The sequence below is a fragment of the Semicossyphus pulcher genome, unplaced genomic scaffold, assembly GCF_022749685.1.
Source record: "Semicossyphus pulcher isolate SPU_LCO1_2020_fin unplaced genomic scaffold, fSemPul1.0.p SCAF_26, whole genome shotgun sequence".
In the NCBI taxonomy this organism is placed as follows: Eukaryota; Metazoa; Chordata; class Actinopteri; order Labriformes; family Labridae; genus Semicossyphus; species Semicossyphus pulcher.
In genome coordinates, this window is record NW_027211700.1 from 877,999 (window position 1) to 890,319 (window position 12,321).

At 45.1% G+C, this 12,321-nt stretch overlaps 1 protein-coding gene across 1 annotated transcript in view; it reads left to right on the top strand.

Annotated features, from left to right (window-relative positions):
* myo18ab (myosin XVIIIA b) overlaps positions 1-12,321 on the top strand; it is a 118,146-nt gene that overhangs the window by 64,634 nt on the left and 41,191 nt on the right. The window contains exons 22-25 of the mRNA XM_069676677.1: positions 3,394-3,522; positions 7,790-7,933; positions 8,413-8,502; positions 9,831-9,950. Of these exons, the coding sequence (XP_069532778.1) occupies positions 3,394-3,522; positions 7,790-7,933; positions 8,413-8,502; positions 9,831-9,950 (483 nt within the window). The remainder of the gene's footprint in view (positions 1-3,393; positions 3,523-7,789; positions 7,934-8,412; positions 8,503-9,830; positions 9,951-12,321) is intronic.

The following is a 12,321-nucleotide window of genomic DNA, read 5'->3' on the forward strand; positions in this document are numbered from 1 at the left end:
AGTTTCACATCACAACTTTCTTCGTTACGTCTGCTTCTTGTTTCACTTTGTTTTCACTGGCAGACACGACACACACACACGTCCATCCGGCCCACGCAGGACGGCAAAGTGCCACCAGCCCACACACGGGGCCACTTACTCCCTCTCATTACACTGTGTCCCTCCTGCAGTGTGGGAATCAGGCTGAATAATGAATAAATGAGCTGCTTTAAAGTGGAGAATAACATATGATTAATACACTAGCTTTACATCACAGGTGCATCCACCACATCTGCTCGCTCTAACAGTGGTGGTACAGGTAGGCGTAGCTGCCGAGCTGTAAAACTTTAAGTATCACAAAGGAACATTTATTTACATGACAGCATTACTGCTGTTTCCAAACAGTGTTAGCATCCAGGCTCTGAAACAAGGCACACTGTGGTTGTTCATTCTGGCTCACACTACAGGTATGTAGGGCCCTACAGCAGCCTACAGTGTTTCTTTGTTGGCATGGACTTACATATGAACAGGACGAGATCAGCAAAGAGTGGAGACGTACCACTCTGTCCACAGGGGGCGCCAACATCCACACAACATGACAGATCCTCACAGGAGCTTACACGCTACACGCTACAGAGAAGGTGTCAGCTACAACATAAATAAGATCTCACACAACTCAGTGCGACTTAGTTTGGTTGTTGGAATAATAATCCAAAGTAAAAGTGTCACCTGTAGAGAGGCCATGGAGGTGGCAGCGTCTTCTCCACCTCTCTGTGCCCGGTGCCTGGCTGGCAGCCTGTACGTGGCAGCCTGTACGTGGCAGCCTGTACGTGGATCTCTGCCTGGGATCATTAAACCGTCCCCGCCCTGACAAACGGCTCTCCACGCAGCTCAGCAGCTCATGTTAGCCAGATGTGTGATCTCCTCCCAGGCTGGTCCGACATCATCGGCCCTCGGCAGCATCTCTCTCTGGAGGAGGATTCATCATGGAGGTTGAGTTCATGTGGTCGGATGCAGAAGGACATCTTTATAACACAATACTGAGGCTGGCTATCATTTGAACCGTTAAATGTGCCAGTGAGAGTTTCTGTACTGAAGCCAAACAACATTAGGATACCTCACCTTTACCTGAAAGCCTCTGCAAACCTAAACACACACACAGCACAACAGGAAGCATTTAAAACATATTGCAAATGTATTTAAAATCCAAATTCAGATGAATGTCGGTGACGTTTCTGTAAACTCTCTGGTGATGGGTGTCGAGCATCGGTGGAGGAAGCTAAGCTCTGTAATAATGTACGACTAGCTAACATACAGAGCTAACATTTAGCATAGCATTCAGAGCTTTGAGAACAAATAGGAGCATCTCAGCTAGCGTAGCATGTGTATGCTAGCTGCTAACTATGAGATTTTAAACTAAACATTCAGTGAGCAGTTGAAATGAAGGATTTTCAGATGCGTCTGCTTTGTCCTCCGATTCTGACTCAGACTGACTGCAGTGGGCGGGGTCAGACAGACGCCAATCAAAAAGTGATCAGCCGTGCCAACAGAGTCTTGAAATGTTCTAAACGGCCAAACGAGCTGCTTTCATCCTGAAAGCTTCTTCTCTGTCAGATTTTAGTGGACGATTAATAAGAGGAGAAGTTTTAATCATATTTGCAGGACAGAGTTTCTTTGTGCAAAATGCATTTCAGAAATAAATAAACTAACAAACACATAACAAATGTTAAATGTCTCGATACAAACAAGTCTGCAAGAACATAAACTGCAAATTAAAAAGAGCCACATTTAGATTTCTAGCAGGAGTTTGATCGTAGAACAAGTTAACAAACATTCAGTACCAGCTCGAGAGGTTAATAATCTGTGAAACTCGGTGCTGCCCAGTTCTTTTAATCATCCGGGGAAGTCCTCTCGTCTTGGACAACAAGTCGAATCCTTCGGTGGCTCCACGTGATGATTTCACTTTGACGAAAAGCTCAAAGCTGATCAGACTGAACAATATCTCACCATCTCTAACGTCTCATACTAAAAAGTCCGTCCAGGATTTCTTCATCATTTATGCGAAAACTTAAATATAAATCAGTCAGGGTCAAAAACAACTTGTCAGACTGGATAAATATTTATTGCTTTAAGTGACAAGTCGAACACGACGTCCGAACAACAATCGATCCTCCTGGCCACAGTTTCTCCTTTTCTCTGCCAATTTTGAAATTACATCAGAAACAGTCCTTTCCTCTGAAGGACAAAGCGTTGCTCAAACGCGCCTTAATGAATCTGCTCAGAGAGCTGCCAGCTATTTCAGGCCGAGGAACAGAGCGATGTCCCTCCTCAGACACAAATGATCCAGGAGGAGTTGGAGGCTTTATGGTGTGGGCTCTCACAGGGGTCCAGTGTCAGCCCGGTGTGAGTCTTTATAGTTGAAAATGAAATTGTGTGCTCATTGGCATTCAGGAGGAAGCACTGTTGATGCCCAAATCACCAGAAAGGAGATAAAAGTCAGAGGAATCTTTCTGGGCGAGAATATAATGATCAGAGCTGGAACATCACTGCGATAGTCGTCCTGCACGGGGAAGAAATCAAGTCAGAACAGAAGCAGTGAACAGCACCGAGCTTTCATCCTTTCATGCAAGAGTTTTTAAATTACAGGGTCATAGATTTTTTTTGTGCCAAGCCTTAGCTTCAGCCGACACCTGTTCAGATGGTTTATCCCCAAATGTATTTATTAGTAATGTTTACATAACGTCTGTGGTTCTTTTTAAAGGGGAGAGCTATTAATGCTGAATAAATAAAAATGAAATAAAAATAAATAAAAATGATGCTTTAGACCTTTTTTAAAAGAGGAAGATGCTTTTTCAAAGCCACCAGACTCCATTCACAAAAACATCATTTTACCTCTAAGAACACAGGAGTTGCTGTTCTACCACTGCCTCAGTTTGATAATCAAAATAATGCTACAGAAATATTTTAGTGGTTCTGAACTAACCATTTCAAACACAGAAAAAAAACAATAACTCAAAACAACTAACCAGTGGAGGCAGCAGCAGAGCAGCAGCTCCTGTGTCCTGTGAGCTAAAATCAGTGTTTTTCTGAATGGAGTCTGGTGTGTGTGCAGAGAGCGATCTAACGTCTGTCTGTGGTTAAAACAATCATCTTCCTCTGTAACAAAAAGGTCTATCTCTGTAGGGATCCTTTCTGTCATGTTGTCACACACTTAGAATAACAATCTGAGCCTGTCAGTGGAAACAACAAGAACTTTTAGTGGACGACCTTTGACCCTTCAAGGATTATGTTGCAGCCATTACAGCCTGTTTCACTGCTGCAGGATGAACACATTTTGTACTTACCTTACTTACCTTTACCTTTAAGTAAAGTACTGTGCGACTCCTTGTCTTACCTTTGGCTGTCCTCCTGCAGGTGTTCTTCAGAGCGGGGACTCTCTCCAGGCTGGAGGAGCAGCGCGACGTTCAGACCCGGAGGAACATCTCTCTGTTCCAGGCCGCCTGCAGGGGATACCTGGCCCGACAGGCCTTCAAGAAGAGGAAGGTGAGACTGTCGCACGTAAAGTAAAGGATCACTTTTCATCCTCTGTTAATGTGAGTTCTGAATAACTTTAAGCTTTATTGGCTGCTTCACAGTGAAATGAGAGCAGTTCAAACCCAAAGAGAAGCTTTTACTCTGAAGCCAAATGAGCCAAATGAGCTCTTTGGATGCTTCACAAGTTGCCCTTGTCGAGGATTTTGTCTTTGCCATTCTCTTTGCACACTGTTGGCCTGGTGTGTGTGTGTGTGTGTGTGTGTGTGTGGGTGTGGGTGTGGGTGTGGGTGGGTGGGTGGGTGGGTGTGTGTGTGTGGTTGGTGAACACAGTGTCTGTATTTGTGTCTGACTCTTGGAGGAGCCAGCGGGGATCTGTTGCCTTTCTTTGTGTTCCTTCACTGAAGTTTTGATGCTGTTTGTGGAAGTTTTCTAATTTGAACACACTTTTCATTTGGTGCACAGTGCGTGCGTGTGTGTTTATGTGTCTTGGTGTGTGTGTGTGTGTGTGTGTGTGTGTGGATGTGTAGAGATTAAGCTTTGGATCCCCGTCCTCCTCCTCTCATTACCAGCTCACTTTATTTCTCTCTTCCTGGCTGGGCTCCGGCCTGCCTACTAAGATTACTCTTCAAGGACATTTAGGTTTCACTTGTCTGCCTCCGCTGAGGGACTCGCCTTGAGCCTCGTCTCTCGGGGTAAAAAGTAATCTCATCTAATTGATGCAGTTTGGAATTAGGTCCATTATAAGCAACGAGATGCTAATGTGCATTTTGTACAGATTCTGGACGAGTCTCAGACTCAGCTTGTGGTTTTCCTGATGCACCTCTGCATCAAGTTACTTTCTAATCAAGGTTTAGTGCATTCTCACTTCCTGCTCTCCTTGTGATGAAACGTGAATGTGAAAGAGATGAAGTCTTAAAGTGACACGTAACCGTCTCTTTTCTGAGGATGACAAACAGAAGTTTGGACACACCCTTGCCTGTGTGCATAAACATCCCATCCTGGAGAAGCAAATGTGTGACTTTATTTTCATTGAGACCTGCATACACGTGAAATTATACAGCATCCTGAAGAACAACAAACATGATGCTCAACAGAACGTGCAAATAAACGATAAACGTTGTGTTGAGACCGAGAGCGAGGCTCACGTCACCTGATACGATAACAAACAAACTCCTTTAACCTGTCAATCACAACCCCGTCATTTAAACTGCATCATTTAACCTCAGCTCAGACATCAGTGGAAAACATGGTGTTTGTAGCAGCTGGAAGTTTTCTGCAGCTGATTCAGCTCCAGGTGAGAAACTGATGCTGAACACTGAAGCATCACTGTGAGACTCCGTCTGTACAGTTTACAGCTGCCATGCTGTTGCTCCTGCAGCTCTGTGCACAATGATGCGACTGTGACTGTTTTCATTGTGCACACGGACCGAGCGGCTTTCCAACACGACAGCAGGAAACAGTAGAATGAGCTGTTAGCTTGCAGAGTTAGCCGCATGCAGCCTGCAGCTCCTCATCCAACAGACCACTGTGGCTTCTCTTTTCCCATCACTCCCTGCGACAGCTAAACTGACCCCTGATGAGAAATGAGAAGGATTAATGATTTAACAAACCTTCACAATAAAAGCCATCCTATATGTCCCGGTTTTGTGCTTTATTGTGAAGCAGCAGCAGAAGAGAGAACATTTAGCTCAGAGAGATGAAGCTTTGTAACAACAGAGAACAGCTCATGCTAAAGGCCTAAACAGTGTGGGGATAAATCGAATCAAAAGCGTGTTTGATTTCATGGAAATAATAGAAATGATAACTTTTGATTTCAGCCACATAAGAACAGAACAATCTCCTGCATCTGCATTCACTGAGCTCGTTTTCTCTCCCACTCACACTCAAAGGAAGGAGCCTGATGTGAGTTTGTTCTGTTAAACTCTGCACGCAGTCTGCCACGTTCTTAATGTTCAGGATCTGTAAGAGCGGCTCACTAAAACTCCTGAAGCTGATTTTAAACTGACCACAAACTGAACCAGGACTTCCTCCTCAGACCGGTTCTTCGCTCCGCTCCTCTTTCTATCGACACAACACAAAATCAGCCCGTTTGTTCCATCCAGTCTGTTTCCTGCTCTTGGGAACGTCCCCCCGTTTCCCTCCAGCTCCTCCCCCACCTGCCTGCCGGGGGGAGCAGCGTTCAAAGCGCTCAGGGAAACAAGTGAGAGGGAGGAAGAGGATGAGAGAGGAAGAAACAGAGAGAGAGAGGCTCACCGGGTGGGGGAGAGACAAACAGAAGAGATCCGCTTTGAAGCCGTGCAGTCTGCCTCTGCTCGCTCGCTCTCTTTGACTTTCACGGGGAACAGCTGAGAGAGGAGCAGCGCGGGGGACTCCTCCGCCAGACAACCAACACCGAGCCTAATTAAATAGTTGCCTAAAGACAGAACCACCCCGACCCACCTCCACCCCCCGACAGGGAGCAGGTGGGCTCAGGAGGACTCTGTTTGCAGGTGTGTGTGTAAATCAGGGCCTTTGTAGCTGCCTGCATGGAGCCAGGTGTGAAGGACAGGTAGAGGGCAGCGGGAGATGCAAACTTGTCACCACAGTTTACTTGTGCTGCGTCATACCTGATCTTTATGTCGCTGTTATGTAGAAGGCGTGAATGAGAGGTGAACATGGAGCCTGAGCAGCTCTAACTGAGCACGGTGTCAAACTCTCTACACCTGTACGGGCGGAGGGGAGGGAAGAATCAGAGCGCTGACCTGCTGCATGCACACACACATTTACACTCACCATGTTACTGCTGCGTATGTAAACACAAGCTCCTATTACCTGAGTGGCACGGCTCTATAGGTGAACTTTTAAAGGACAAAGGACACAGTCTGTAGAGAAGGTGCTGCACTTATAGAGTGGACAGAAGCTGCCTCAGAAGGATCGAGTGGAAGCGCCGAGTGTTTCCTCGTGCAGGTCAGGAGGAGTGTGGGAACCAGACGTGAAGTGTGTAAGAGCGTTCATTAGAGGGAAGCGGGCCGGGTCAACCTGCACGTCTTTGCTTTCATCCCGCCACACGGCTCCCTCCTGCCCTCAGTCGCCTCCACCAGCTTTTAAAGCGTCTAAGTGGTGAGGCTGTCAGGTGTCTCAATCAGGAGTGTAAAAAGTCACAGATCACGTGCAGCATGTTTGGAGACGGACCTGCATGTCGTTCCTCCCACCTGTTTTATGAATGACTCTTTAGATCACCTGCATTTAGTGAAGATTTCATTGATGTGACTTTGATGGTTCAATTTGTGCGTTAATAGTGAGCAATCTGTGTGAGATGCAGCCATCAGTCAGACCATACGCATGTAAACATGCGAGGTGGAATAATCCTCTGTGAAGGTGTTATTAAGCATCTCGTATCCTGAGAAGAGTGTTGCTTTGGTTTGTCAGATAGCAGCGGTGTTGAGTCTGAATCAAAGTAGAAGTGGGAATAAAATGTTCAGCAGAATTTGAAGTTTTAAACCTGGACACTGTTATTTCTTCCATGTTTTGTGGTCTGAGCTTGCACCTGGTCAAAGGTCGTCCACTAAAAGTTCTTGTTGTTTCCACTGACAGGCTCAGATTGTTCTTCTAAGTGTGTGACAACATGACAGAAAGGATCCCTACAGAGATAGACCTTTTTGTTACAGAGGAAGATGATTGTTTTAACCACACACAGACGTTACATCGCTCTCTGCACACACACCAGACTCCATTCAGAAAAACACTGATTTAACCTTGCAGAACATGCAGGGTGCTGGTCTTCAGCTGCCTCCATTTGATGTTTTTTTGTGTGTGAGACAAATATTTGTTTTGGTCGTAACGGACTTTTAAAACATGAACATCAGTCAATATTACAGACAAACGAACCCATCAAGGACGCAGAAGACCAACAACTCCTGTGTACTGCACAGCAAAATCACTGTTTTTGTCAATGGAGTCTGGTGGTTTTGAAGAGAGTGATTTTACGTTTATGTGTTAAACAAACTACCAGACACTTTATCCTCTGAATGATCAAACTAGGATGTTCTGGCACAGATGTGCTGATGTCATGCTGAGGGGACACAACATCTATGACAATCAGCTTATGGTGAAACCTTCCTAAACATCTCTGGGAGCAGTGGAAAAATGTTATATTTTCTCTCACACTAATCATTGTGTTCTTCCTCTGTGTGTGTGTGTGTGTGTGTGTGTGTGTGTGTGTGTGTGTGTGTGTGTGTGTGTGTGTGTGTGTGTGTGTGTGTGTGTGTGTGTGTGTGTGTGTGTGTGTGTGTGACAGATCCAGGATCTGGCCATCCGCTGCATCCAGAAGAACATAAAGAAGAACCGCGGAGTCAAAGGCTGGCCCTGGTGGAAGCTCTTCACCACCGTCAGACCTCTGATCGAGGTGCAGCTCACAGAGGAGCAGATCCGCGGCAAGGACGTGAGTCCACACGCACATTAATACACACACACACACACACACACACACACACACACACACAAACTGCTGCATATCTACAGGAATGATGTGAGACTTATTACCTTTTGCTTTCTGTAGAAATGTCTCTTTAAATGTGACCAAATTCACATCAAAATATCCACGAAAAATCAAACGTTTACCCAGAAATTAATTCTAATTTTCTTCTTGAGATTTAGACCCTTTTAACTCCAAACTTTGCTTGAAGCAGCTCGAACTTCTGTCAACATTTCCTCACTGAATATTTCTTTGGTAACAAACCTAATCTTTCAGTAGCGTCACGTCTGCCTGATGAAACGATGCACAAGGAAAGCATTTATAGCTCTACTATTAAGCAGAGATCACATCACAGTTTTGGGGATTATTTGTTTATATGCTGATGAATCCACTCCTTCTGCTGAATCCTCACACACATGATCCTCTCCTGTGTTCCTCCCTCTCAGGAGGAGATCCAGCAGCTGAAGCAGAAGCTGGAGAAGGTGGAGAAGGAGAGGAACGAGCTGAGGCTCAACAGCGACCGACTGGAGAGCCGGGTAAACACACAGGCTCACACGGACACACGTCGACCGACTGTCCTTAAAAACGTCTAAATACTTCCTCAGAAAGTCAGACACATGAGATGAAAGAATTCACACGCACCAAGACAAGTAAAGTCTAAACCTGGCTGTGGGATTAAGCCGTGTGGAGGTGACATCAGAGCAGAGATTAGCTGCAGCGTCCTGGATGTCCAATAAAGAGGCGTGTCGCTTCGATCAAACGTTTCTGCAGAAGAAGAAGAAACACCTCCGTGTCCTCTGAGCAGCCTGCGTGCTCGTCCGAACACAAACCACAGAATTGAGACGTCCTTCATGTCCTTCGCTTCGTGGAAAACAGGAAGTACAGGTCCAAACAAAGAGTCAGGTTCTGTTTCAGGTTCTGCTCCTCTGGTTGTTCTGCAGACTGTGGCGACACCGAGTCCAGAGAAATGTCCATTTCTCACTAAATACATTTTAGAGTTTTGGTTAAAAGAGTTTTTGTGGTCTGATGCAGCCTCTAGAAATCAGACGTGCTCTTGACCTCTGACACAGTGAATATGCTCTCACTTGACTCTGTGCAGCGGTCTGCACCGCCTCTGTGTAAGCTGTTGAGTTTTAGGCCAGTACGGACGAACACTCAGGATGGATGTCCAATCAAAAGGCTCTAAACACATATATTCAGGGACATTTAAATCAGTGGCATTAAAGCTGAAAGGGCATTAAGGCGTACTTTAAGTACATCTTTCATGTACACTGAAATCAGCAACAAAATCAAGGATATAAAACTAAAGACATGAAGACCAATAAAGTATAAATTGATCAGTTAAGATCAAAATGAATCAGTGTCAGTGCTTACAGCTCACATTCACACTAATCAGCAGGTCGAACACGTCATCAACGGCTCCATCGAAACAAACTACAGAAGAAACTCAGATGTTATGACACCTTTATTTTTTAGTAGCTTAGATAAACAACATTTTAAAGTTTAAAGCTGCTTATTGCTTTATAATGTGTTTTAAAATATGTGTCTGAATTATGCAGCAGTGCTAATGAGAAAACACATCAGGAATAACAGCCTCACAAGTCAACAGGAAACTGCACACAAAGTTCGTCAGCGCCTTCGCTGCTGGACAATAAAATCAACTCCTCCAAAATAAAAGCTTCTTTTAAAATGCGGGAGACAAGACCTTTTATTTTGTTAAATATCTTTGTTCTCATGTCGTTATCCACCTGATGGTCCCCTGTGAAGACGTTTTATATGAATGTTTGATAAATCATGCAACACTATAAACATGCTGTGTGTGTGTGTGTGTGTGTGTGTGTGTGTACGTGTGTGTGTGCATCAGATCACAGAGCTGTCCTCAGAGCTGGCTGATGAGAGAAACACCGGGGAGTCGGCCTCCCAGCTGCTGGAGACTGAAACCTCCGAGAGACTCCGCCTGGAGAAGGACATGAAGGACCTGCAGGTACAGACCCACACACACATACACACACACACACACACACACACACACACACACACACACACACACCAACAACCAGCAGACTTGTCTTTAACACAATTAATACTAAAGTATCTGATTTAAATGCTAAATGGAGATGATAACAGTTTATAGTCCAGTCCGCCCCTCAGCAGTGAGCTTGTACAGATCTCTGCAGAGCAGCCGCGTCCTCCGACTGCCCAGTGCAGTTCAAAGATCAGACCTCATGGGTTTAAGTTCATATAGAAACATAACATGAGCACAGGAGCTGAGTCATTGAAGAGCGGGCCTGTCTGAGCTCCTGAGGGACGTCTGGTGATGTTTCAGAGGGAGCGCTAAAGACGTGGAATCGGTTATATTTATATTCTGATTAAGCTTTGAAAGGCTCTCATGTTAAATTATGGCCGTTTTCAAGACATTAAAGTGGTAGTTATTGTTAAATAATCCCAATGCACAGTTCAAAAAGGTCTCAGAGGCACACAGCATCACACACACACACACACACACACACACACACACACACACACACACTTGTAAACTTACCTCAGAGAGATCAGTGAGAGAAACAGTGAAATAATCTGTCCATTAAAGGGAAGCAAAGGTGAAAACAAATCCTATAACAGAGTCTGTATGGAACGGTAATCACATTACAGTTCTGTATTGTAACAAATAAACTTGTTCACTCACACACACACACACACACGCACACGCACGCACGCACGCACGCACGCACACACACACATACACACACGCGCGCATCCAATCCAGTGTATTCCCCTGTATCAGATGAAGCGGTCCCCGCTCTGCAGGTGTGTGTTGCTCAGCATCAGCTGTGCTGTGAGTCAGCAGGAGGACTCGGCCTGCTGCGCTGTAAAGCATCTCTGTCTAAATGAGTTTTTCACCTGTAACAACAAACACTGCTGTGCAGGTGTGTGGCCTTCATTTGTTCACTAACGCAGAGAGCGAGCGCTGGAGGTTTTGGTTGTAGCAGAAAGACAAACACTTTGTTTTGTTCCACCTTAAGTCAGAAATGTTTCAGTAGATTTTCTTCCACTGAAGTTCTTCAGAGACGCGTCTTCTTTCTGTCTCTTTCTGAGTGAAATCAAAACTTCTTTTCTCTTTAAGGAGGCCACAGTTTAATGTTTCTTCCTTTTAAGTCCTCATTTAAAATGAGGACTTTTTCCCTCCAAATCAGGTTCACAGTCACAGAATGGTTCTTACAAACCCTGCAGCAGCATTGCCGGTATTATGTCATCTCATTAAATCTCATAAATGCTTCAACGTTTCTCCGATTCTGTTGACTTTCATCAGAGCCTGTGTCCACTGACAGTGGATTTTGTGCTGGCGGCGCCTATTTAGTTCAACTTTTGTAACACCGCCGCACACGTCAGTGTCACTTCTCCCTCACCGACCAATCAAAATCAAGAAGGGGCGGGACTTCTGATGTCAACTTTGTCAGCAACAATGGCAGAGGAGAAGCTAATCCTTCAGTCAATCCTCAATGAATCAAATATATATATTGATATAATTATATCAGACTTAACGGTCACCACTGAGGGAAGCGGAAGTCCGTCACCTAGCAACAGTAAGCACAAAGTGCCGTTAGTGGACAGAGGCCCTTCATATTTACGTCATCTCTAAATTGTCAGTTGATCAAATGAGGAGTTTATAAACAAAGGACTTCTGTTTTGATTTTGTGTCACAGATTTAAAATATACAAAATAACATAAACACACGTCCGTAACATAAACAAAGCGTCTCCGTCCTCTTCTCACAGACAGGCTGCAGTTTGTGTCTCTTCTAGCTCCGCCTGCAGAGGACTGTAGGCTCTGTCCTCCTCCTCCATCACTGCGCTGTCACCTGCAGTGATGCTGAATGTGCCGTCATTCATACATGGACACAGTGTGTTTACAGGCCTCCCTCTGCCTCTGTCACACACACTCACACACACACACACTCACACACACACACACACACTCTCACACACAAACACACACACACACACATACACACACACTCACACACTCTCACACACAAACACACACACACACTCACACACACACATACATACACAGTTCTAACTGTAATAGTGAAATCATATTGTCAGGCTGTTTCTCCAGCTGCCCTCCCTCTGCTCCCTCCATCCACTTACTCCTCTATCTGACATTTGTGACATGTTTTTTTACCGTGTTTTTGTGGTGTGTGTTGGGGACACATTTTTCCACAGACAGCTCAGATAGCAGAGGGGGGGGGGGGGGGGGGGGGGTCTATAAATGCTCTGTCTAACAGAAATGTGGGATGGATCTATTTTTCTCTGGTGTGTGTAAGAGAGGCACAAGGGGGCAATGTGGGTTTT